General features: G+C 36.9%; 1 protein-coding gene across 3 annotated transcripts in view; it reads left to right on the plus strand.

Moving 5' to 3' along the window:
- PREX2 (phosphatidylinositol-3,4,5-trisphosphate dependent Rac exchange factor 2) overlaps window positions 1-21,801 on the plus strand; it is a 171,268-nt gene that overhangs the window by 55,973 nt on the left and 93,494 nt on the right. For all 3 annotated transcript variants that reach the window (XM_010405115.4, XM_039548323.1, XM_010405116.4), the window contains 6 exons: window positions 3,533-3,666; window positions 5,707-5,810; window positions 12,761-12,910; window positions 15,526-15,670; window positions 17,222-17,322; window positions 21,121-21,224. In XM_010405115.4, the coding sequence (XP_010403417.1) occupies window positions 3,533-3,666; window positions 5,707-5,810; window positions 12,761-12,910; window positions 15,526-15,670; window positions 17,222-17,322; window positions 21,121-21,224 (738 nt within the window). The remainder of the gene's footprint in view (window positions 1-3,532; window positions 3,667-5,706; window positions 5,811-12,760; window positions 12,911-15,525; window positions 15,671-17,221; window positions 17,323-21,120; window positions 21,225-21,801) is intronic.

The following is a 21,801-nucleotide window of genomic DNA, read 5'->3' on the forward strand; positions in this document are numbered from 1 at the left end:
CAGTCTTTAGCGACCCAGTAGGATACAGGGAGGCAAAACTAGTCTAGATTCACAGTATAAGCCTGCTTTGCAGGTCATTTTTTCCCCAACTGAATTATTTATATAATTTCTTGGAAGATGATTAAAATAGGTTTGTTTCTACAATACAGGGCATTTTCAAATTGACAGATTACAAAAACACTGGTTTCACTGAAAATAGCCCATGATTTCTACTTGCAGGTACTTTAAATGTATAGAAGCATGAATAGCATAGTAGTAGTGATTTTACATTTAGGTTGAGCAACTCTGTTAAAGTGGGGATGTTGCAACACACGTATCAGACAACGAGGCCAGTGGAAAAGAAATATATATGGACCGATTCTTGATAGATGTTTCAGAGATGTTTATTTCCCCAGCCGCATGGCCGGGGCTCTGCTGAGGAACTGAGGCAATCACGGGACCCGAGGGTCCTTCTGCCCGCGCAGGGAACACAAACCAACCAATGGGAACGAGGCTGAGCAGGGACAGGGAAACCCCGTGTGTCCCCTCAGGGCCCCTCTCCCAGGGCTCCATGGCGGGGGGAGGGATCCCAACACAACGCTATCATCTTCTCTTACAAGCACTGAGTATAAGTGTCTGTGAAATCTTTGAAATAGCAAATTGCATTTCAGGTTCAAGTTGCTCATATTGGAAATTCCTGTGGTAGTTTCAGTGCAAACACTTAATGAAAACGTGTTTGTGTCAGAAAGTTTTGATAATACTTGTCCCAACAATATTGTAGGTAGTGTAGTTCAGTTTTAGCTGTGCAGCAGAAAGCCTCACCTGCTTCTGGGACAAGGATGACCCCTCGTATGCTACTGCAGCATTGAGCCTTCCCCCATGAGAGGGACAGCTTGGAGCTGGATAAGTGAATTGTCCTGCTGGGCTGGATATCAACTGTAGCTTGGTGTTCCTGCTGAGAACCCATGGGAGGGTTTAAGGTGTAGCTTCATCTTTCATGAGAGCTTAATATGGTTGTCCCCTTGGTGGACAGTGGCAGTGCTTGTGTGTGCTCTCTGCTTCATCCTTCTTCAGGCATGTTTTTCGTATCGAAGGGGTGTGGTGGAGAGCAGTGCTCACCCCAGATGTAGAAACAGCAGTGCTTTCCCCTAGTATGCCCTTCTTTTTTTTCTCCATTTCAGCTCTGTGCCCATCCAAAGTCTAGGAACAGGCAAACCCTAAGTATTACACAGGCAAGGGAGTGATGAGATTTTTCTGCACTAGCAGTGTTATGTAGGACAGCAAGATGTGACTTCTGATCCTGTTTTCTTATTCCCTTGGACTTCAGCCAATAAAACAGCACTAACAAAATTCACTGACCTGCGGTCTCACCAGCATGGGTTGTGATCTTGTCAGAAGGTATCTGATAAGTGACACTAACACTGTTCACTCTTTGGATGAAATGTCTCCAAGGGAAAAAAGTATCTCTAGAACGTTGTTTTCATCACCTAGCAGTTTATACTAGAAAGTGAAGAAAATTAGGAGGATAACATTAGGAAAGTAGTAGTAATGTGATACAGGTGGCCGTGACTGCCATACTGTCACATTGAGCTTGAATCATGAATGAAGCAATTGTAAATAAGTTAGGTAGCCTGATTTATAGATACTTAAAATATATAGTAAATGTGTTATTTTTTGACATGATGCTGGCACAGTAGCAGATCTTGTTAGGACTGTTGGGAAGGGTTGTATTTTTCTATACTGAAAATGAAATTCTTCAATAAGAAAAGACAAAATTTTTTTATAAAACCCTTTCTATTAAAAAACCCCATCCTTTTGTAGAAACCTGAAACTTCTAGTACAATTTTGAAGCCTTAAGCTGATTTTTTTGGGCATCCTTACAAAAAGATAACATTTCTCTGCAAAGTTGAAGTTTTCTGTAAAAACAAACCAAGACCCTTTAAGATTATCCAACCTTTTAAAATGCTAATTCTTAGTAAGTACTATACCAGCAAATTTGAAACACAGAATAAGATACTGTTTACTCGTTTTAATACACGAAAGCAATGAAATGGAATAGAAAAAAGTTACCTGCTTTTCTGTAATTGTGGTCAACAAGCATTTGCCTAAATTATATCACCAAGTGTGCTTTTAAGATGTTTAAGTGTGTGATTTTGAAAAAAACTGTAAAATTATCATGCTGGTGCCAATGCTGTCTTAGGAAGGGAAATATGCTGTAGTGGCTATAGATGACATTCATCTTGGCTTGTTTGATCACTTGATCCTGAGTGGAAGCAGGAGTGGTTAGTTAATGTAGATCCCGAAGTGGCTTTACTTAGAGACCTGAATTGTGTTGCAGTGTGATGGTTGTGCAATCTCACTTATCTCTGTAAACAGACTGCATTCTCCTTAGGACAGTCTGAGCTATTGCTCAATATTCACAGCTGTGACATACAAAGGATGAAAAGTAGGATGAAGAACTGTGAGAGCAGAATGCGTGATCGCTTCTTGGCTCTTAATTGAATCCATTTTTCTTTGGACTACTGTGGTTAAATCAAGAACAGGAAGTAACTGCAGCTATCACATGTGTAAACCATTCAGAACATGTGTAGAGGACAGGAGAGTCTTGGCTTCTGCAGGTTTTCCAAGCTGATTTGATTTCTTCAAGCAGGAAACTCTTCAAACCCATGGTGTATGCTTGATGCAGGCAGCACAATATAAAATAAAATTATCAATAGGATTGTGTGTCTGGATGCATATAGCACAGGGACAGCAGCTCTGTCCTACAGGAGCATGATTTTTCAGACTAGCAAAATACACCTCGGAATTCAAGGTAGGCTTTCTTGGGTGGTAAACTGCTCATTACAAGACATAGAACTGCCATGAATTTTTCATATAAATATTTTTCTTTGTTAAAGTTACTTCTCTTTCATCAACTTTTATGAAAATGCCTGCTGCCTTTGCACACGAATGATCTATCTTGAAGCAAAAATGAGGCATGGGAAGTTTCATCCCAAACATCTAAACCTTACCAAAATTCTGACACCTTTGGAGTAGGTTAGGAGGAAGTATACTAGACAGTCCTAGCTGCACATGCCACTGTTAGCTTTGCCCAAATTTTGTATCTTGCTCCTTTTTTGATTTTTGTGTTTAGCTTAATCTAGTGTAGAAGTATATACCCTTAATGATGTTCAAGTCCCAGGTTGCTTCAGCTTCCAATTTCATCATGGCATAGATTATGTCTTGTGAAACCCGATTTTCACACATGTCTGAATAAAGTTGCTGAGGATAAGACTTACTGGATAAAGTTGGCTTGATTTTCAGGAGAGGTCTCTGCATGAAAGTAATATAATCTGGAAACTTTCGTGATTAAACCGTATCTATTCACAAAGCTGGTATTAAGCATCATTACAGATTATTACATAATTACAATGCAATAAATTACCATGATTTGTATTTTTAGTCTTTCCAGAGAATCGTTATACTTGTGAGTTTCTATAAGAAACTTTTCCTTACTGGATGCAAAGTGCTTCAGTTCTCACTAAAAGATTAATCTCTTTCCACTCAATTTTAGGGGTCCAACATCACAGACACATGCACAGAAATGCTGCGAAGTGGACTACTACTGAAAATTTCAGCAGGAAATATCCAAGAGAGAATATTTTTTCTTTTTGATAATCTTCTGGTCTACTGCAAAAAAAAGCACAGGTAAATGATTACTTTCAAAAATAATGTTTTTTTCTCACAGTAGAGCTAATCATGAGTATGCTGTTCTGTAAGAACCACAGTATAAAAGTTAGCATTTTTAGAGGAAACTTACCAACCAAAGAGCAGTGTATTTAATTCAAGCAATTGGGAAAAATTATATGGATACAGAATCCTAGTGGTGAAGTGTGGGGAGAAACAGTCAGCTTTCCATAGCAGGTTATATGTGATGGCCTCACTCTCTTCTAGGAAGTGTAAACAGTCTGAATTTTTAGTTCAAACAAATTGGTATTTTAGCTTGCACAGTAAAATAAGTCTCTACAGATTCAAGAGCTTCATGCCTTCTATTTGTAATCAGAGAAAACAGTCAGAAAGCTGCTTCTTGCTGCATTCCAAAGAGCAATTCCTTAGTTCAGCAACAAGATTCTGTAGATAATGTTCTGAGAAGTAAGGGTTCTCCTATGTACAGATATCCCTCTTGACGCTCAAGTTTGTCTCTTTAATCCAGAAGTTGTTTTGGAGTAGCCACTAAATACAAATTACTGTGTAGATATTTGATAGATTCCTGGATACATGATACATCTTCTTTTGAAAATTTCTAATATTTGTTATAGTTTATTGTCCAGCAGTTACAAATGAGCTGCTGGTTCCATAGTATCTTTTCAGTTGTCCTCCACTAAGTTGTATATTTTTGTAGCCATATTCTTGCTAAAATGCACTATTGGATGAAAACGTCAAAATGCATGAAAAGTCATCTGTGGTTTCCTTAGTTTTGAGCAATGATGTTCTTGGCTGGTACCATGGTGACATCTCTGCAGACATAGGAGTAACTCAATTTAGAATATAATTGCAAAGTTTAAGATGGGAAATAATTGATTATTACCAGCAAGATACTTCGAGTATTGATTGGCAAGTATGTAAAGAGAGAAGGTTTGTATTTTGGTAATTTTACAAAAATTGCCCTACCTTTATGGTGTGAGGTACTTTGTGTAATTTATAATGATGCCTTTGTGGCAGAGTTGTGTAAACATGGAATGCCATATTTGGGTTTACAGTTATAAAACTCAGTGGAGCTATTGGATTTACTCACTTTGGAAAGAAAAAACACAAAAAAAGTTTGTACACAAACTTTTTGCTTTATGGTGGTTTTGCTTTTTTGCTGTCTTTGTTTTTCCAATATATTACTCAAATTTTGAATAATAAATTTATGGTATAGTAGAGTTACTCATCAGACAGTAATGAAGTAACGATTGAGAGGTAGGTAATTTTCTGAAAATTAGTACCTTTTTGGAGTGAATGAAGGCCAAAATTCAGGAGATCCTTAATTCTTAGAAACTGACCTTTGTTTGATATACAGTATTAATTATCCTAGGCAAAAATGGATGGAGAATAATCACTGTCTTAGCTGAGGTGTGAAAAGCTGTCTAGAACTGGGGTTCTCAAAAGGCGTTGACTTCACTGGGAACAGTTACAGCAATGCAAAGTACTTTGGAATATGCCACAGAACTTCAGCAATCCTTAATTACAATTCCCGGTTAACCTGTATGTTAGGAAGGAAAAATGTCTTCATTCTTCCATACATAAATCCCATTTATGATGCTAAGGTATGTAGGTCAAGATTTGTATCCAAAGATGTTCTCGTTTAATTTTTTCCAGTCACACTACCTCTGTGCTGAGTGTCTAGACTAACATAGGGAGACCATGTCAGTTAGGAGGAAAGGCTCTCCCAATGCAGTATTTTGTCTCTGATGGCAGACAATGGCACACAGGTACCGGAGTGTTGGAACAGAGCTTTTACAGAGTGAGACTTTCCTGATGAACTCTCAATCAGGCAGGAATTTGCAGCTTACTCTTACTAGCTGTAGCATCTTTGCATTGCCATCAGCAGCATCCCGTTCAGCAGCAGTTTCCACAGTTCTATTAGCAGGTATAAATGTGTTGGGATCCTTACAGTGGTCTCTAAATGCCACATGCACAGGTAGCAGTGCAGAAACATAGAAGAAGGGAGTGGATGACGTGCTCATCTGCTCTTTCTTCTTTCAGGAGATTGAAGAACAGCAAAGCATCTACAGATGGCCACCGTTACCTTTTCCGGGGCAGGATAAATACAGAAGTGATGGAAGTAGAGAATGTAGATGATGGAACCGGTGAGTATATTTGTGTGGCTCATTTACAGAGCCATCTTTTGAGGTGCTGAATCAAAAGCAGCTTCGTAATTTCTTTGAGAATGGAGGGTGCTCCTTATATTTAGAAAGAAACCATAAGATGCTGCTTTAAAAGCACTATCTATTTGTATCAAAATTCTGCTTCTGTGACACATCATTGCTTTCATCCATTATTAGCTGGGCAGCCACAGACGACTACTTTATGCTTACGTGAACAGAGTAATAAAAGAAGGTGACATTTACTGCTCAACTGAAATTGCATATTTAACTTCACTTTACAGCATTCCAGCACTCTTAAAGAACTTATCCCTAGGTACATGGTATATTTATAACAGCAAGTGGAAAGCCCCCCTCTGTTGGGATGAAACACTATAAATGCCGAAATTGTTGCACAAGGAAGGTTTTTTAAAAAATATCCTTAGGGGATATAATCCCATAAGATTACTTGAAATTTTCCTGACAAACATTAGTAAAGTAAAAACCCAAGGTATTCCTATACACGTCAGTTTTTGTTTTAGAAACTTGAGATTGAGCTTCACAATAATTACTCTTTCTTGCAATTAAAATATTTTGGGCTTTTTTAATGTAAAGCTAAAAAAATAGTGGCATGTGAAACTTGCAATGCCATTGCAAATATGTAAGTCTGGAGGGAATTTCTGGGAGTTATATATTACTTCTCCTGATATTTTAAAATAGTGTAAGGTTTGTCCTCTACTATGGATTCCAAGCATTTCTTAATGTAATTTTGTTCTAAAATTGAACATTAATAACAATGATTTTACTTCTAAGTAAGCTTCATAGGAATTGAATATTTCTTTAAAATGAAGGTTGTTTTTTTTCTATTCTTGAGTTCCTTGTGTTCAAAATAGTTTTCTTGCTTCTCGTTTTACAGGGTACAGTAGAACTGACTTGGAGAACACGTTGACTATTGTTCTTATTGCAACAAATTAGTTTGTTGGAAGACTGTTGTCTCTTTCCTTCGTGTCATATTTTAAAGTCTTTCAACCTTTTTTCATGTGTTGTGTTTTTATTTTATTATTTCTTATTTTATAATTTTATTTTTGTCCTTTGGATTTTTTTTTTTCATCAGTTTGCTTCCATCTTTTGTCATTCACATTCAGTTTTATAAAGAAATTATATTAATAAATGCTTGGAATTCATAACTGAAGTGTCTAGAGCTGAAATCTTACTGGTGCCAGGTAGGACAGAATAATTACTGTAGTGCTGCAATGTGGGATGCCTGCTACTAATACCAGGATTGTTTGGCTTTTCTCAGAGCATTATTTTTCAGTCTTTTCATTTGTGTTCCAGAATACTAGAGCAGAGAGTTTTGTGCAGTACTGGTGCCTCTCTCATTATATTTTATATTGTGTTAATGTCTGAGAGTAGGACTGATAATTACTTTCTTTTCTGTACTGAATTTTATCTTACCATTTCTACAATTTGTTAAGCATTCAGAATTCACATCTTGTTTCCCAAGGCTCCTGCAATGCTTCTTGACTTGGTTCCATGAACAATGTTACCACTGAACCATTTAAGCTATTGATAAATATGGTGAAAAATGCTGAACATAAGGCGGAGCACTATGGTGTCACACTTGATTAATTGTCTTTGCTTACCAGACATTTTTTGTAAGAGCTCCTTGACATCTGTTTTGGGTGATGTCCTTCACCAGGCCCACTGATTTAGTTAGTGACTTCAAGCTATCTATGGGTACACTGTAGTGAATTTCTTCAAGCCTGTTTGAGTTGAATATATTTCATTCAATATTCTTTACCCTGCTATTCCCCTTTTCCAGCCTGTATCCCTGCCCAACTTTTAGGTTTATTTGCATAAAATCCCAGTGTTTTGTTTATGCAAAAAAGAGAGTTGATTATTTCAGTCTTTCCTGTCATGTACTGTTTGAATCCCTTTCATTTATTTTCTTTCATCTTCCTAAATATGCTTTAGAAATAAAAGGCAGTTTACCTGTTTGCATCATGTCATTTTCTAAGACAGCATCTCTTTGCTTGTAAGTGTTAACATTACTGTGTCCAGAGGATTATGCCCACCATCGTTTACTTGATGTATATTCCAAGAATTCTGTAGCTATTATCTTTAACTGATTCTTCCCCACATACTGCCATGCATTTAGTGTTGGCTTCAGAAAATGTTTCTTTGATCCTCTATCTCTCCTACCTTTCTTCATTTACTTTTTCTAGCTATTCAGTCCTTGGTCTTTTTTTACAATGTTCATTTTCCTTTCTGCCTGTTTGTTTTCGTCCTCAATGAATCTTCAATTATAATGTGGCTAAGCACAAATGGTCTTCCTCTATGTCCAGACACCAGCTGTCTGATTTCCTTTAGCCAAAGGAAGTTCTGCTACTGTGCCCATTTCCTATAGCCTTGCGCCCAGTCCTGGGGGGACTTCCTTCCCCCTTGCTCTCCTGAGCCATATCAAATCTTGTCACTTTTATATACACATAGTTTCAAAAATCCATACTCCTTTCCACAGTTCTGGAACATCATTAATAGTTTGGTTACTTTGATTTCTAACTTGTTACAGTTGGTGGATGTTCAATCCTTGGAAGCATTTGAGGTCAGGTTGGATGGAGCTCTGAGCAACCTGATCTAGCTGAAGATGTCCCTGATCATCGTAGGTGATTTCTAAGGGCCCTTCCAACCCAAACCATTCTATGATTCTTCTTTCCTGCTTTTTTTCCTTATCACCACATTTTCTGCTTTTTCCATTTCAGTTTATGCAATATCTTAAAATGTATTTTTCCTTGTAATTACTGCTATTTCATTCCTCTTTTCTGTGGTTCTCTTTGCAATATGGAAATGCCTGTGTTAGTTCTGTGGCCTGTGACACCTTTCTGCCCTTTTCTTGTCACCCTCTTCTTTTTTTTTATTTAATTCTACCCGCTGTTTTCCTTCCTTGTGAGACTTCTGTATTCCCTCTCCTCACACAGATGCTTTTTCTTTCACTCAGATCATGATGTCCTTCTTTAACCTTACTCTATTCTGCTTTCTTTACTGTTCTCATTTGTTACACCCAGGTGTCTTGTTTCTCATCCCCTGTAGTCATCTGTGTTTGAACTGTAACCCAGGAGTATTCTGCTGCTTTCTTTTTGTCTCATAGCATTCCCAGGAGGAGTAATATGGTTGTCCTAGTGTCACCCACATTAGGTTTGCATGTGCTTATTTTGGTAATGTATTATTTTATTCTCTGTAATCATCTATTACCCATCAATTTCTGTAATTCCTAATTTAGAGTGGAAGCTCTGGGTTCAGAGTGCTTATATTTTCATATCTGTGCAGGACTCTTTGTCATGCACTCCAGATGGATCTCTTTATAAACATTAAAGAGTGTTGAGTCTAGATGATACTTTCCACAGTTCCTTACTGTAGACTTTGGTATCCCCTGCTCACTTTATGTAAGGAAACATGGAGCTCCAGGGAACAGGACCAAATGAGAGTGTTTGCTCTCAACATTGATAGATTTAGGAATGTAGTCTTCATTGTTTGTGAGTAGAAGCATAGAAATAGTAAAACAGATTCCCAGTGTGGTTTATTATCATGCTAATGACATGCCTACAGAAATTAACAAAGCTTTTTCTGAAAAGCAATTTTTCTTTGATGAAATTAGGCCTTGTCTGAGCAGTACAGTTGGTGTAAGCTTTCTTTTTTTTGTTTCAGCACCATGAAACACTCTGTTTTTTCTTGATTGCACTGATTAAAGTGGAATGTGTATTACTTATCAGGGCAGACTATTTCTGATCTTAAAATAATGTGGCTGCATAACCACTTGCAAATATGAGAAAGGTGGTTTTGTGGTAATGGTATTCTTTTTTCTGTAGCAGTTTTTAAAATCCAGTTTTGAGAGAAAAATACATTTCTAAAGGCCATTAAATGAATGGTATTTAGTTTATGAAGAAAAGGACTCGAGACTTAGGAAATATCAGATTTATGTTTGCCTCTAGTATAGTAGTTCTGTCCCCTCTAGTCCTGAAATGAGGCGTGATACAGAAAAAACCACAACATGATAAAAGTAACTAGAAACTGTATCAAAAAGTATACTTGGAGGATGGTAGTTGATATTGTGCAGCAATTATTTCCTTGCTGCTTCTAAGAATCTCTAAGTCTGAGAAACTTAAAAGTACTTCAATACAGAGACTTCTGTTTATTTTTTTCAAGGGAAGAAGAAAATTCTGTTGTATATGGATGCAACAAATAGCTTCTTATGCATCACTCAAAGATACGAGTCTTGTATTTTGAACAATATATTGCAGCTCAAATTACAAGCTTTAATGTATTACCAAGTCACAATAAAAGATGGTGTCATCTTTCATCACCTTTCCTAGGAAAGTTGTAGGTTTAATGATTTGTTGATCATGCTTGTTCAGACTTTGCATGGAGCAAACTGCAGTGTTGTGCTCTTCTTCCTTCTGTAACCATTATGTCAGGTTTGCAGATTATTTATTTAGCCTGACTGTGATTGCATTGATGTGAAGAGTGTGCATATGTGCAGGGCAGCTGGGCAGTCAGGTCACGTGAACCTCCTGGCTGGCCAGCAGCTCTTGACCAGATTTTGCGCAATAGCCAGTCCAAAGAAGGAAGGAGTTTATATGGGTTGACAGTTTAATGCTGAAATGCTCTTCACTATGGACATGGGTGGATTGGGGAGAACAAATTGCTCATGGGAGCCTTGGAGGATTGTAGGCATTGCTTCCCTTCATGGGAAGCATGAAGAGCAAAAGAAAAAGCAGAAAAGACAGAGGCTGAAGTCAAAGTGGGCATCACAGCAGTGTGTTACTATAGTAAAACTGGACAACAGCTACGCATTTTCCTCCTCCTGAGCTCGGTGTCCTCTGTATACATTAAGCAATGATAGTACCTAGCTTGGTGATTGAGCTTTTCACAGAATTCAGTGAGTTTGTGGTGGAATGAGGTGAGTGTGGTCAAACAGCCAGGGTGCTCCTGGCCCTGCAGTTACAAATCCTCAAATGCGAAGGAAGCTGCATATTTAAAAAGTCATCTCTACATTGAGAAATTCAGGTGTCTGGGCACACCATTTTTTTCCTGAATTAAGCTACTAATTAAACACCAAATTTTTGTTCAGAGTGGGGGGATCTAAATCCATTTGTGAGTCTGAGCCCTCATTTTTGATATTTTTTTTTTGGCCACAATTTTAACTGCTATGGTTCAGTGCACCAGTAATCATTTCCCTACATGTGTCTTGTGATGATAGACATACAGTAACAAAGACCACAGGAAAATTATGACCCTGTAGTTTTATATGTATTCACCTCTAACTTAATAAATAAAAAAACGAACCTTAACTTTACTTCCTTCAGTAGTGCTTCTGTCTCTGGTCTCCGAGGATGTGCTGTCTGTCAGTTGAGAGCTCCTGTCCAATTCTTATTTCCTGTCCTTGACTTTTGAGTCTGATTTTCTAGGAGTGAATAAATAGTATGATGGGTAATTTTCAAGAAATAATGTTTTTAAAGAGACAAAGGATATTATGTATAGGCTATGCAAATAAAAGTATGATAAATAGGTAAGTGGCATAAACATGGTGTTGGAAAAAAACCTTGATTTTCTCCCCTGTCATAGACTTGCTTGCACTTTTTTACGTGCTTTGAGTACTAGAAAGTTTTGTTGGTTTAGAAATTAGCCATCAGTCTCATGATTTTCGAGTAGTTCCTGACATCTCCCAGTCCAGTACACAAAGCTTGGCTGCTTTCCATCTAATTAAAATGCAACATTATTGAAAGGATACTAGCATGTCTGCTGAGATTTATGATAAATCTTAGCACGCATTTCAGCAATGGTTTCGTTTTCCGAAAATCTCATAATAAAAAATAGGGCTGAAAAAGTATTTACTAAAGAAAAAGCTGTGTAGTTATTGCACTAGTTCAGGGTTGGCCTTAGGACTTTTTTTCCTCTTAATGAAAGTTTGTGGTGAGAAAATACTGACCTTTGATTTTCTTAATGTTTTGTATTGTAGTTGCTAGCTGTAGTTTTTTAGTCTGTATTTTATGAAAAAAAGATTATTTCTTATCATAAGACATTTACACCTCACAAATTTTCCCCTAGGAAATGCATGTAATCCTAGTGAAGGATAGGAGTGTTAGTTTTGAAATTTCTGAATGAGATTTATGGACTAGCATGGTAAAATCCAGTGCTATAGAAGTAAATATAGAGTAATAAGTAGTAAATAATTTGATTTCTATAGCATAGGTATTTTTACATGTTAAGTGTTGGGAGTTCGAGTTATCTAAGAACATCAGCAGCCCTTACCTCTCTTGTAATGTGCACACTGAACACAAGACTGTTAGGAACATATTTCAGAAAGTATGCATTTGGTTTTAGATCAGAAACATCTTTATTATATTTCAGTTTGTTTAAACTAGTAAGGGTAGATATTTGCTTATTCAGGTAGCCAGTAAAGATACACCAAATATCTGTGCTTTGATTACCTGTGAAATTGAAATTGTATTTTTTCCCTCTGTGTATTTAGTCCTTTTTTACACTTAATAGTAAATCAGTCAAACAGCACAGCAACTTTGTGCAATTTAAGGGGCAAAAGCACAATGCTGCTTGTTTAAGGAATTATTCATTACAGTTTAACCCAAAAGTACTTCAAGTACTGTTTTCTTTTCTTTTAATAGGACTTGGCCTGCTTTAATGTTGAATTTATACTTTCTTCCATATGCTAGGCAGTTCTCTGTTATGTTTTAAAAAAGGCATTATTTACTAAAATTAAAACTACAGTTTATTAAGTTTTAACACAGTTCACAAGCGGCACAGATAACTCTAAATTAATTTTTATTCCTCTGTATTGTATGGGCTTTTATGTGTAGTGATAAGAGTTTTTAGTTATTGTGACACATATCGCTATTGCTTTTTTTAAGAGTTGGTGCTCTTTAATCAATTTTATCTATTCCCAGCTGACTACCACAGCAGTGGCCACACTGTTATTAATGGCTGGAAGATCCACAACACAGCAAAGAATAAATGGTTTGTATGCATGGCAAAAACCCCTGAAGAGAAGCAAGAATGGCTGGAAGCTATTTTGAAAGAACGAGAGAGAAGAAAAGGTAGGTTAATAAACTTCTTTGTGTTGCTTTGCCAGAAAGCCATACTGTATTTTTATGTTGAGATATAAAGCAAAACCAGCTGGTAGGCAAACTTGTGGTGTCACGTTCAGCTGAGGATTTATGAATACCAGTGTAGGAAAAATAAATCAAACTTGTACTGGGAAGGGCATAATGTCTTGAATCATACATGCTGGTAGTGAATGCTGTTTGGGAAATAGGGAGATGATTTATCTGTGATTTTACAACTTATCCTCAACCAGTATAAATTGCCGTAAATTCATTGAGGCTTGTGTATTATCATGGTTTGTGGTATCTGAGAGTCTATCCTAAATGTCTTGTGGGATTTTATGGACTGATTCCCTTTGTGACTGGCCATTTGAATCACTGAAACAAGCAGGCTTTCTGTGTTGGATCTTAATGCAGATGATCCAAATGAAATGGTACAGAACACACTCATAATTCCATCTTGGATGTATTTTCTCCTACCCAAGAAAGTAATCACAATTTCCAATCACTATTGGAAAACCACTATGTTTCTGAGTAACTGAATTAAGGAAGAAGAATACTTGGATGAAATATAATCCTAATCTCAAATATGACCACGAATAACTTCATGTGTTCAAGGTGAACCCAGCACAAAGTAGAAGCAGGGAAAGATGACACATCATCATTTTCTGGAGCTAATTTCATTTGCAAGCTCAAATATCCTAATTAGTATTGTTGTTTGGAGCCTTGATATTGAAAGAAAATATGACCTTGTATTTAGATCTGTGATTCTTTTCCTGATTTGTGTAGAATTTCTGTCGCCTGTTGCAGTAACTGTTGGTTTGTGCCTCTGTTGTAAATGTACACTAACAATATTTTCTTTGGTCTTTTAAAGTTGATTACTGGATGCTTCTAGAATATCTGTTGTAGGACCGGAGTTTCAAGTAGGGTGTCTCAGCACTGGCTAATCAGTAGTGTCATCTTGAATTAATAGCAGAAAAGCTAAAAAGATGCTTTAGAGGTCTAAACACTCATATTTGAAAATACGAAAAATATTCTAAAAATGAAAAAGCGATGTGGTAGACATGGTGTCAAATGCATAAAACCCCAGGTTTGTCTGGTTCTGTATAGGATCTTGTGTAGAACTGAGTAAAAAGTTTTCAGTAAATCTCAGTTCTCTGTTAAGTTTCATGTCCCCCTTAGGCTCTTGATGCTTTACATAAGAAATACAAAGAGTAAGTAGGAGTATTTTGTGTTGATGAATTCTCTGTATTTCACACTAATCAATTGAGCAGCTGGTAGTAGAAATGAGTTTGAGCTAAACTTTGGCAAGCTGGAGGTCTGAGGTAGCCATCCCAAAGCCAAGGCATGTATTAGGATTTTAGCATCCTATGATTTGTGAAAACTTTCACCTCCTGATGTTCTCAGTGGATTTGCCACCAAGGAGACAACCATGAAAGGAAGAGGAGATGAGGCACACATAGGTTCAGATTGCAACACAGAATCATCAAAAACCAAATGAGTTGGAAGACTCAGAGAGTCAATGGACTGAGAGAAACTAAATCTGTACTTATATTTGGAATCCATGTAGCAGAAGCTGAAGAAAAAGGAGAGAATGCCCTGAATTAAGTAATTTAGCAGAGTTTTCAGTTTTTGTAATCAAATTATGAACTAGGGCCACTTCATAGATTGTATTTGCTTGCTAGGGGAAATCAAGATGTATTGGAAACTTCTTGCAGAAATTTTTTGTCAATTTGGCAGCTTTCCTGTAAACACCTGAGGCATTCAGCAAGTTAGAAATTTATTTAAAAGATGATCATCTTTAGACTGATGATGCTGTGATGACCTGATTCAAAAAGTCAATACAAATAAAAATGTCAATGTTCCATAAGCTCCAGAAGTAGTATATTAATTAAATTTTCTTTTCCCTGAGGTACTTCAGATTTTGTTTGTTACATTACCACTATCTGGTTCATGGATAATGAGAGACACTCCTTATTCTGTGCCCAGTACCACTGTTAGCTTTTTCTCATGACAGACACTTTTCTTCAGGCTGTATTTTCATTACTAAAGAAGTACCAGACTCTTACTCAGATGGAGTATCATAGAATGACTTGGGTCAAAGGGGACCATAAAGATCTTCTAGTTCCACCTCCCCTGCCGAGCCTGAATGCTTTTGTGGAAAAGGGGTGAATTATCTATGTGAAACTAGCATATGTATAGCAGATAATTGTTACTACTATTAATTGGACATTTGAAAAATATTCCTTTAAGTGAAGATCCTTTTATTATCACATGGTAAGAGCAAAACCAAAGCTTTTTATTTTAAACTTGTGAAGATAGGACTACTCCCTTGCAAATGTTCGTATACTGAAGCCTGTTATTACTACAAAATAAATGGTGATGTCAATAGAGTAACAATTTAACTGCCCTGTGAGGAAAATATCTTTTGGTTATGCTTTATGAAGATCAGATGTTCATGGTTTAACTTTATTGTTTAGAAAATAATGAAAAACAGTTCCTTTACTTTTTTTTATATGTAAAATGTTGGTATTGCTTCTTCGTTTCAGGGAGGATACTGAAATACAATGGCACTATCACTTCATAAAATGTTAATGCATTTTTGGCAGGTTTAAAATTGGGCATGGAACAGGACACTTGGGTGATGATCTCTGAGCAAGGAGAAAGGTTATACAAAATGATGTGCAAACAAGGGAATCTCATCAAAGACAGGAAGAGGAAATTAACCACGTTCCCCAAATGCTTTCTTGGAAGGTATTATATACATTTGACAGTATGAATTCTCACCATCTAAACTCACATTTTAAATCTTCTTTGAGGTTCTGTAGAAACCGTGCTTCATTTGTAATGTCTGTTAGACCTATTTGCCTCACAGAATTTAGCCAGTAAATGTGAGACCATGTAAAATGGTCTGCCTGAAATTTATGAATGTGTACTTGTTTTGCAAAGTAGTTCTGCTGAAGAGACAAGGCTTGCAAAGGGCATGACGAAAATACGGAAATGCATCAAGTGAATTAGTTTCTCTCAAGAAATAATTCCTAACTTGTTTAATGGATTTTGTCTCTGTAATGACTAGTTTGGAGTGTAAAATTTCATTTATTCCACCTAAGTAATCTTTGTCTCTTAAGACAGCTGCTGTCCTCCTCTTGCTTGAAGGTCAGGAACAGAGTTACTAAATAAGGTTTACATGCTTAAATTATCAGGAGGATCTTTATAATGCCATATTACGCCTACGGCTTGAGAAGACTGAAAGAGAAATAGATACTCTAAAAATGTGTACACGAAAAAAAATCATTTGGGAGACTGAAGGGTTATCACTTATTTCATTTGGCCATAAGATAAGTATGAAAACTTAGGGCCGTAAGTTAAGTATGAAAAGCATTTTTATAAAATAGAGACTGTTTTGCACAAATAAGTTGTTGAGAAGATACCATGGGGGGTCAAAAGGGGAAAAGAAACTTGGGAGATTTTTTTGTGCTGTCAGAAGTGACATAGTTGAAGAGAATTGAAACCAGGATAGGATTAAGATGAATGATTAAGCTATGGTTGAATCATGTTTCCTCAGTGAAGTTGTTGGATGCAGGTGAAGAACATGCTCATGGGTGAGGAGCCATTTAAACCTACCATCAAATAGCTGCTTTTCTGTGCTGTTTTTGGAGTGGACCGATTTGAAGAATGCTTCTGCTGGTCCCAGGGTCACCAGTTAAAACCCATGAATTTGAAGGTTACATTACCTCATTACACTTCTCTTTTGATTTGTAACATGCACATTTTATGTGCTCTAGATCTGATGTCTCTGAACTGCATCAGCTTTATTTTGATACAAGCCAGGCATTTCCTGCACATGAAGTATATAATAGGTGTATATACTCAGGATGTCAATATGTTTGACACACCTTGCAAGTAACAAGCCTACTGTTCTGTCATCATGGCATATCTACCCTGGGCAGCGCAGTAGGAATGCCTGGGATTGCCTTATGTTGGTCTGTCTGGTCAAGTGTGGCTCTGCTAGTTAAGGGCATCCCAGAAAACTTGGAAGATCTTCACTGTGTGCCAGGTTAACTTAATGCATGGAAAACTTATGAGCAGAAAAGACATCTCGTGGGAAACCGTATGTGGTTATGTCAAAATAATAGAAAAGCTGTAAAGAGTGAGGGTTTTTTTAGAGGTGGTGTCATGTTTTGAGGATCATTTGGCTAAAAAAATCATTTACGAGACTAGTAAAAAATATTAGTAATGGAGAGAGAAATGCAGTAGATCTGGTGGTATGAGATGTAAAGTTTGTTTTCTGCATCTGTTTTTCAGTGAATTTGTGTCCTGGCTGCTGGAAATTGGAGAGATACACAAATCTGAAGAAGGTGTTCATCTTGGCCAGGCTTTGCTAGAGAATGGCATTATTCATCATGGTAAATTTAGTTAATTTAAACTTACTTATTTTCAAGATAATTGTTGTTACTAGAACGGACTTAATTTTGTTTGACAAAAAGATGGTCTTGTTGACACAAGACAGCTTGTTGAATCTGCATTATATCCTTGCAGGGCCTCATGGAGCCACTGTCCATGTCCATAGCAGATTTAGTGGGAAAGGCTCCACTGATTTAATCAGTTCCTCTATGCTGTTGGGATCACAACACTGGAAAAGGGGACCTAGAGAAAAATTGCTGTTCTCTTGTAAGCAAAAAGAAATTCTGGGGGAACATAGAATAACACACTGCTTGTAAGGATTTTCCAGGATTTAAGGCCAGGCATTTTAGGAATAGGCGTTCAACTAAGAACTTTACAAGAGAGTGAGTCACAGCTGGCTGTTTTGATAAATGTGCCTACTCACCTGTTAGATGTTACAAGTGGAGCTCATGAATCTGTAACCCAACAGTTTAATCTTTTGAATTTTAAGACCTTCTTTTCACTACAATGTATAGTTACTAAAATTGATATTTTTCTGCCGAAATTTGCAGCCAAATCTCTGCATTTAGCTCATTGTGGAGAGAAGTATCACTGAAATGGTTCATTTTTTTAGCCAATACAGAAGTTTGATTTCTGCAGGTAATTTGCATTGGCAACATTTTTCTCTTACCAGAACACGTGCTCATCTCTGTCATTATTACAAGGTATAGTCTAACAGGACCATATAAGCAAACTGGAGAAACTTCTGGTTTTGAAGCCATATTTTACGGAACCATATACGATAGATACAGTCAGTCAAAACAAAGCTGTCAAGTTAGTTACTGTTCCATCATAGATCTAGGGTGTAAATTTAGATGGAATCTTTGAAAATATACATTTTAATATGTCTATACTCCAGCCAGCAATTGAATACTTAATTTATTTGCAATGATTTTAGTGTCCTTGACTGGAAAGAAAGTGGGAGAAACATAGTGCCACTTAGTTGTGTGTGTTTTAAACATCCGTGGAGTTGGAGGAAAAATGTTAAGGTTATTCATCAGTAGTCATGTAGTCTTTATTTCTTTAATGTCAGTCTACATGATTTTCCTCCACCATCATTCAAATGTCAGATGCTATTATGTTTACTACACACACTGAATTGTTTTCAATGAAATGATTCTGTTGCCAAAGATTCTTCTCCTGATCTTGTAATTTATATCCTAAATACATGCATAGATTTTCTCAATGCAGAGTTAAATGAATATTGTGTAATTTCATGAGATAAAAGGGTAATTATATTAGAGCATAGAAATGTGAGCCAGACATGCTACTTTGAATAGTGAATCCAGCTGTGGTTCACTGAAAATAGCATTCCTAAAATAAAGTTGAATGAACCATCTGTTTTCACAGACGGAGCAAGGGAGGAAGAAAGTTGGGCTGTTATTTACATTGCAAATATTGTAGAGGCCTTTGTTGAGAGTTTGCATATTCACTAGGCTGTCCATTATTGTCACTGTGCTGGAGTTCATTCTAGCAATGACAGAACCATGTTGTGATGGACATTGTTTTACTTCCTGGTGTGTGAACTCTAGCGAGTAGAAAAGTTATAGTTTTTCCTTTTTTTTCCCCCTCCACTTCTATATAAGGGGAAAAACCTGTTTGTATGCTGCTTTTTTAAATCTACGTGGTGGAATTCTCTGATTTCTGAAATGACCGATACCAGTCAATGGAGTGAGACACTTTGTCCACTCACTTGCTGCAGCTGATTAGAGATGGAAGCTTTGTCTCAATGGATTAAGGAGCTTTATAGTTACAAAAATAAACTGAATATCAGATAGTTTTAAAATGAATAGGTATTTATGTGGCTGTGCAGTTTCTTGGACTGATGTAATGATCTGATTTAAATTTCCTTGGCAAAAAAATTAAAAGACTAGTTTAAGCCTCGATCAGTTCCCTTTTCTTAGCGTATGCCATATAAATACCTATCCCAGCATAAATGTGAGTATAGCGTTGGAAATGAAACACAAAACTACTTGGGCTTTCTTATTTGAGTGGTAATGCAGCTTTTTGTGAGCTTAAGTGTTTGAAACCCAGCATGTTCCAGCTCAGTGGAACCACTCCCTTAGTTTCTGGTGCACTGTGGTAAGTTGGAACTGCAGAGACAGAGTGGTACTTGTGTTTTTCAGAGGGCATAGCTTGCTCTGTTTGTCATGGGCACGCAAGAAAGGAAAGGTGCTTTGTAAGCCTCGTACCCTCCCAGCGCATCCCTGTAAGAGTGAGGAATAATTTGACTTTAGGCAAAATTGTTTTGATGGTGGTTTTTTTATTTTCGGAACTTGCTGGTTATAAAAAAAGTCTTCGTATATGTTAATCTATTGGAATAGGTTATTTTTCTTTAACAGTAGGCATGTTTTTTAATTATAGTGCTAGATCTTTTTTTCTTAGTAAAATGGTCACAATCCATTAAAATTCACTTAGATACTTACATTAGGCATTATATGTGAAAATTTCATCGTCTGTATCTCATTTATTTAGAAGCAATGATATGTAAAAGAGCTTAGGAATTATTTTGGATAATCATCGTAGCATGAACCATCGGTTCAAGGCAATTGGAGTAGTGTCCTGGGTTTTACTATTAGTAGATATATCACATGCAGGTAGAGAGCCTGTTTTGCTCTTGCACATGACACTGGTGAAACCGCTTAATATATGCAGTTCAGTTTTTATGTCTGTGTATCAGATGATGGGTGGAAATACTGAGGAGCTTGAAGGGGCATGAAAAATGACACAGACAGAAGGCACCTTACTATACAAGTTTATGGTGCCTAACTAAATTTTTGGAAGGGAATTATGTATGATGGCTTAATCACTTGGTGTAGGAAGGCATGCACAGAATTACCTAACTCTGTCAGGTGTGTTATTCTGATAAATGAGGACATTACAGTACCCTCCTTTATCAGTTGATGACATGTAAATTGACTTTCAAAATGAAAGCTTACAACTGCAAGCAAAGCTCTAATTAATAAAGTAGTTATCTTAGGATGGTGATAATGCCTAATGCTGTCCTCAGCCATCAAATGGATCAGCTTTTTTTCAGAAAGATTTGCAGCAGTACAGTTTCTAGGAGAAGGTTTGTATCCTACGATATGACTGTTTTGACAAAGCATTTGAAGTCGTGAGGTTTGTTGCTGGAATCCTGTGAATCTCCGGAAGTCCACCTGTAAAGATCCTTTTTCCCAGGTCTTTGGGGAAATAGATTATCAACATCTTCATAATGACTGCCAATGTCTTGCACTTATGACCTTTGGATGGGTATATATAGAGGAAGACGTTCCTCTCTCTCTTTTGTTTCCACTGCAAGACTGGTCAAACATGTTATGAAGTGTTTGTAATTTACTGAATCATCTGAGATTGGCCTCATCAAGAATGAGGACAGAAAATAATGTGGAAGAATAATAGGAATAGTTGTAAAATGAGTCTTACTTGGCTACTTGCTTGATAAACTTTGCAAAAGCACTGAAGACTAAAGAGACTTGAATGCCTAATTTTTCATGCTGTCCCCTGCCTGTTTGTCTTCCTTATTATTTGCCCTGTGATTTGAAATTGTTTGTTTTCTTCTGTACTACTGAAATGTTGTAAGAAGTTACCAGTGGCATAAAGGAGCTTAGGGCAGATGATCTAACTGGGCTTCCTGCCCTCCCTGTCTGAAATCTACCTATGGCTGTGGAGTGGGCTGTTATTAGAAGAAATGATGCTGAGCTTCCTCTCTCTCGTTGGTTTCTTCAGAAAGTCATCTAACAATACTTTTTTTAAAAATTTAGTTACAGATAAGCACCAGTTCAAACCTGAGCACATGCTGTACAGATTCCGATATGATGATGGAACGTACTACCCCAGAAATGAGATGCAGGATGTGATCTCCAAGGTACAGAATAAAATAGTTGCTATTATTAGGAAGAACACATCAGAAACTGAGATTCTGCTTAAAAAGTAATGTAAGATATGCTGGGATAAACAAGATCCCCTCAGAGTTGCCACTCTATATTTACGTGAATCAAATTTAGCTTTCCATTTGTAAGCTTTTGGCTAGTTGTTACAAATTTTAAATACAAAAATGAAAGTTTACTATTATGTAGTTATAATTGCTATTAAATGGTTTCATATGCAGGATGCATTGCCTGTGTTTCTGGGTGATCCTGAAGCTGAGGTTCAGTCTATTGTATTTTTCAGTCCCTTTTCATAGATATGAAGATATATGTAGGAAACAGTTTTTAAGTTTCTCTGAAATCTGAGTGTCCTTCATTAGCGCCCTAACAAGGCAGTAAATCTATAGTCACATAGATGTTTAAATGTAATAGGTAGTCCTACCCATCTATGCTACTGAGAATAATGAAAAGATTGATCAAAGTTGCCTTTAGAGTCATTAATATTCAAATTTGTCATGATTTTGAGTCAGTAGAAAATGTCTGCGTTTGGGTATTACACTGCAGTATAATTTAGTT

Source organism: Corvus cornix, chromosome 2, assembly GCF_000738735.6.
Source record: "Corvus cornix cornix isolate S_Up_H32 chromosome 2, ASM73873v5, whole genome shotgun sequence".
NCBI lineage: Eukaryota > Metazoa > Chordata > Aves > Passeriformes > Corvidae > Corvus > Corvus cornix.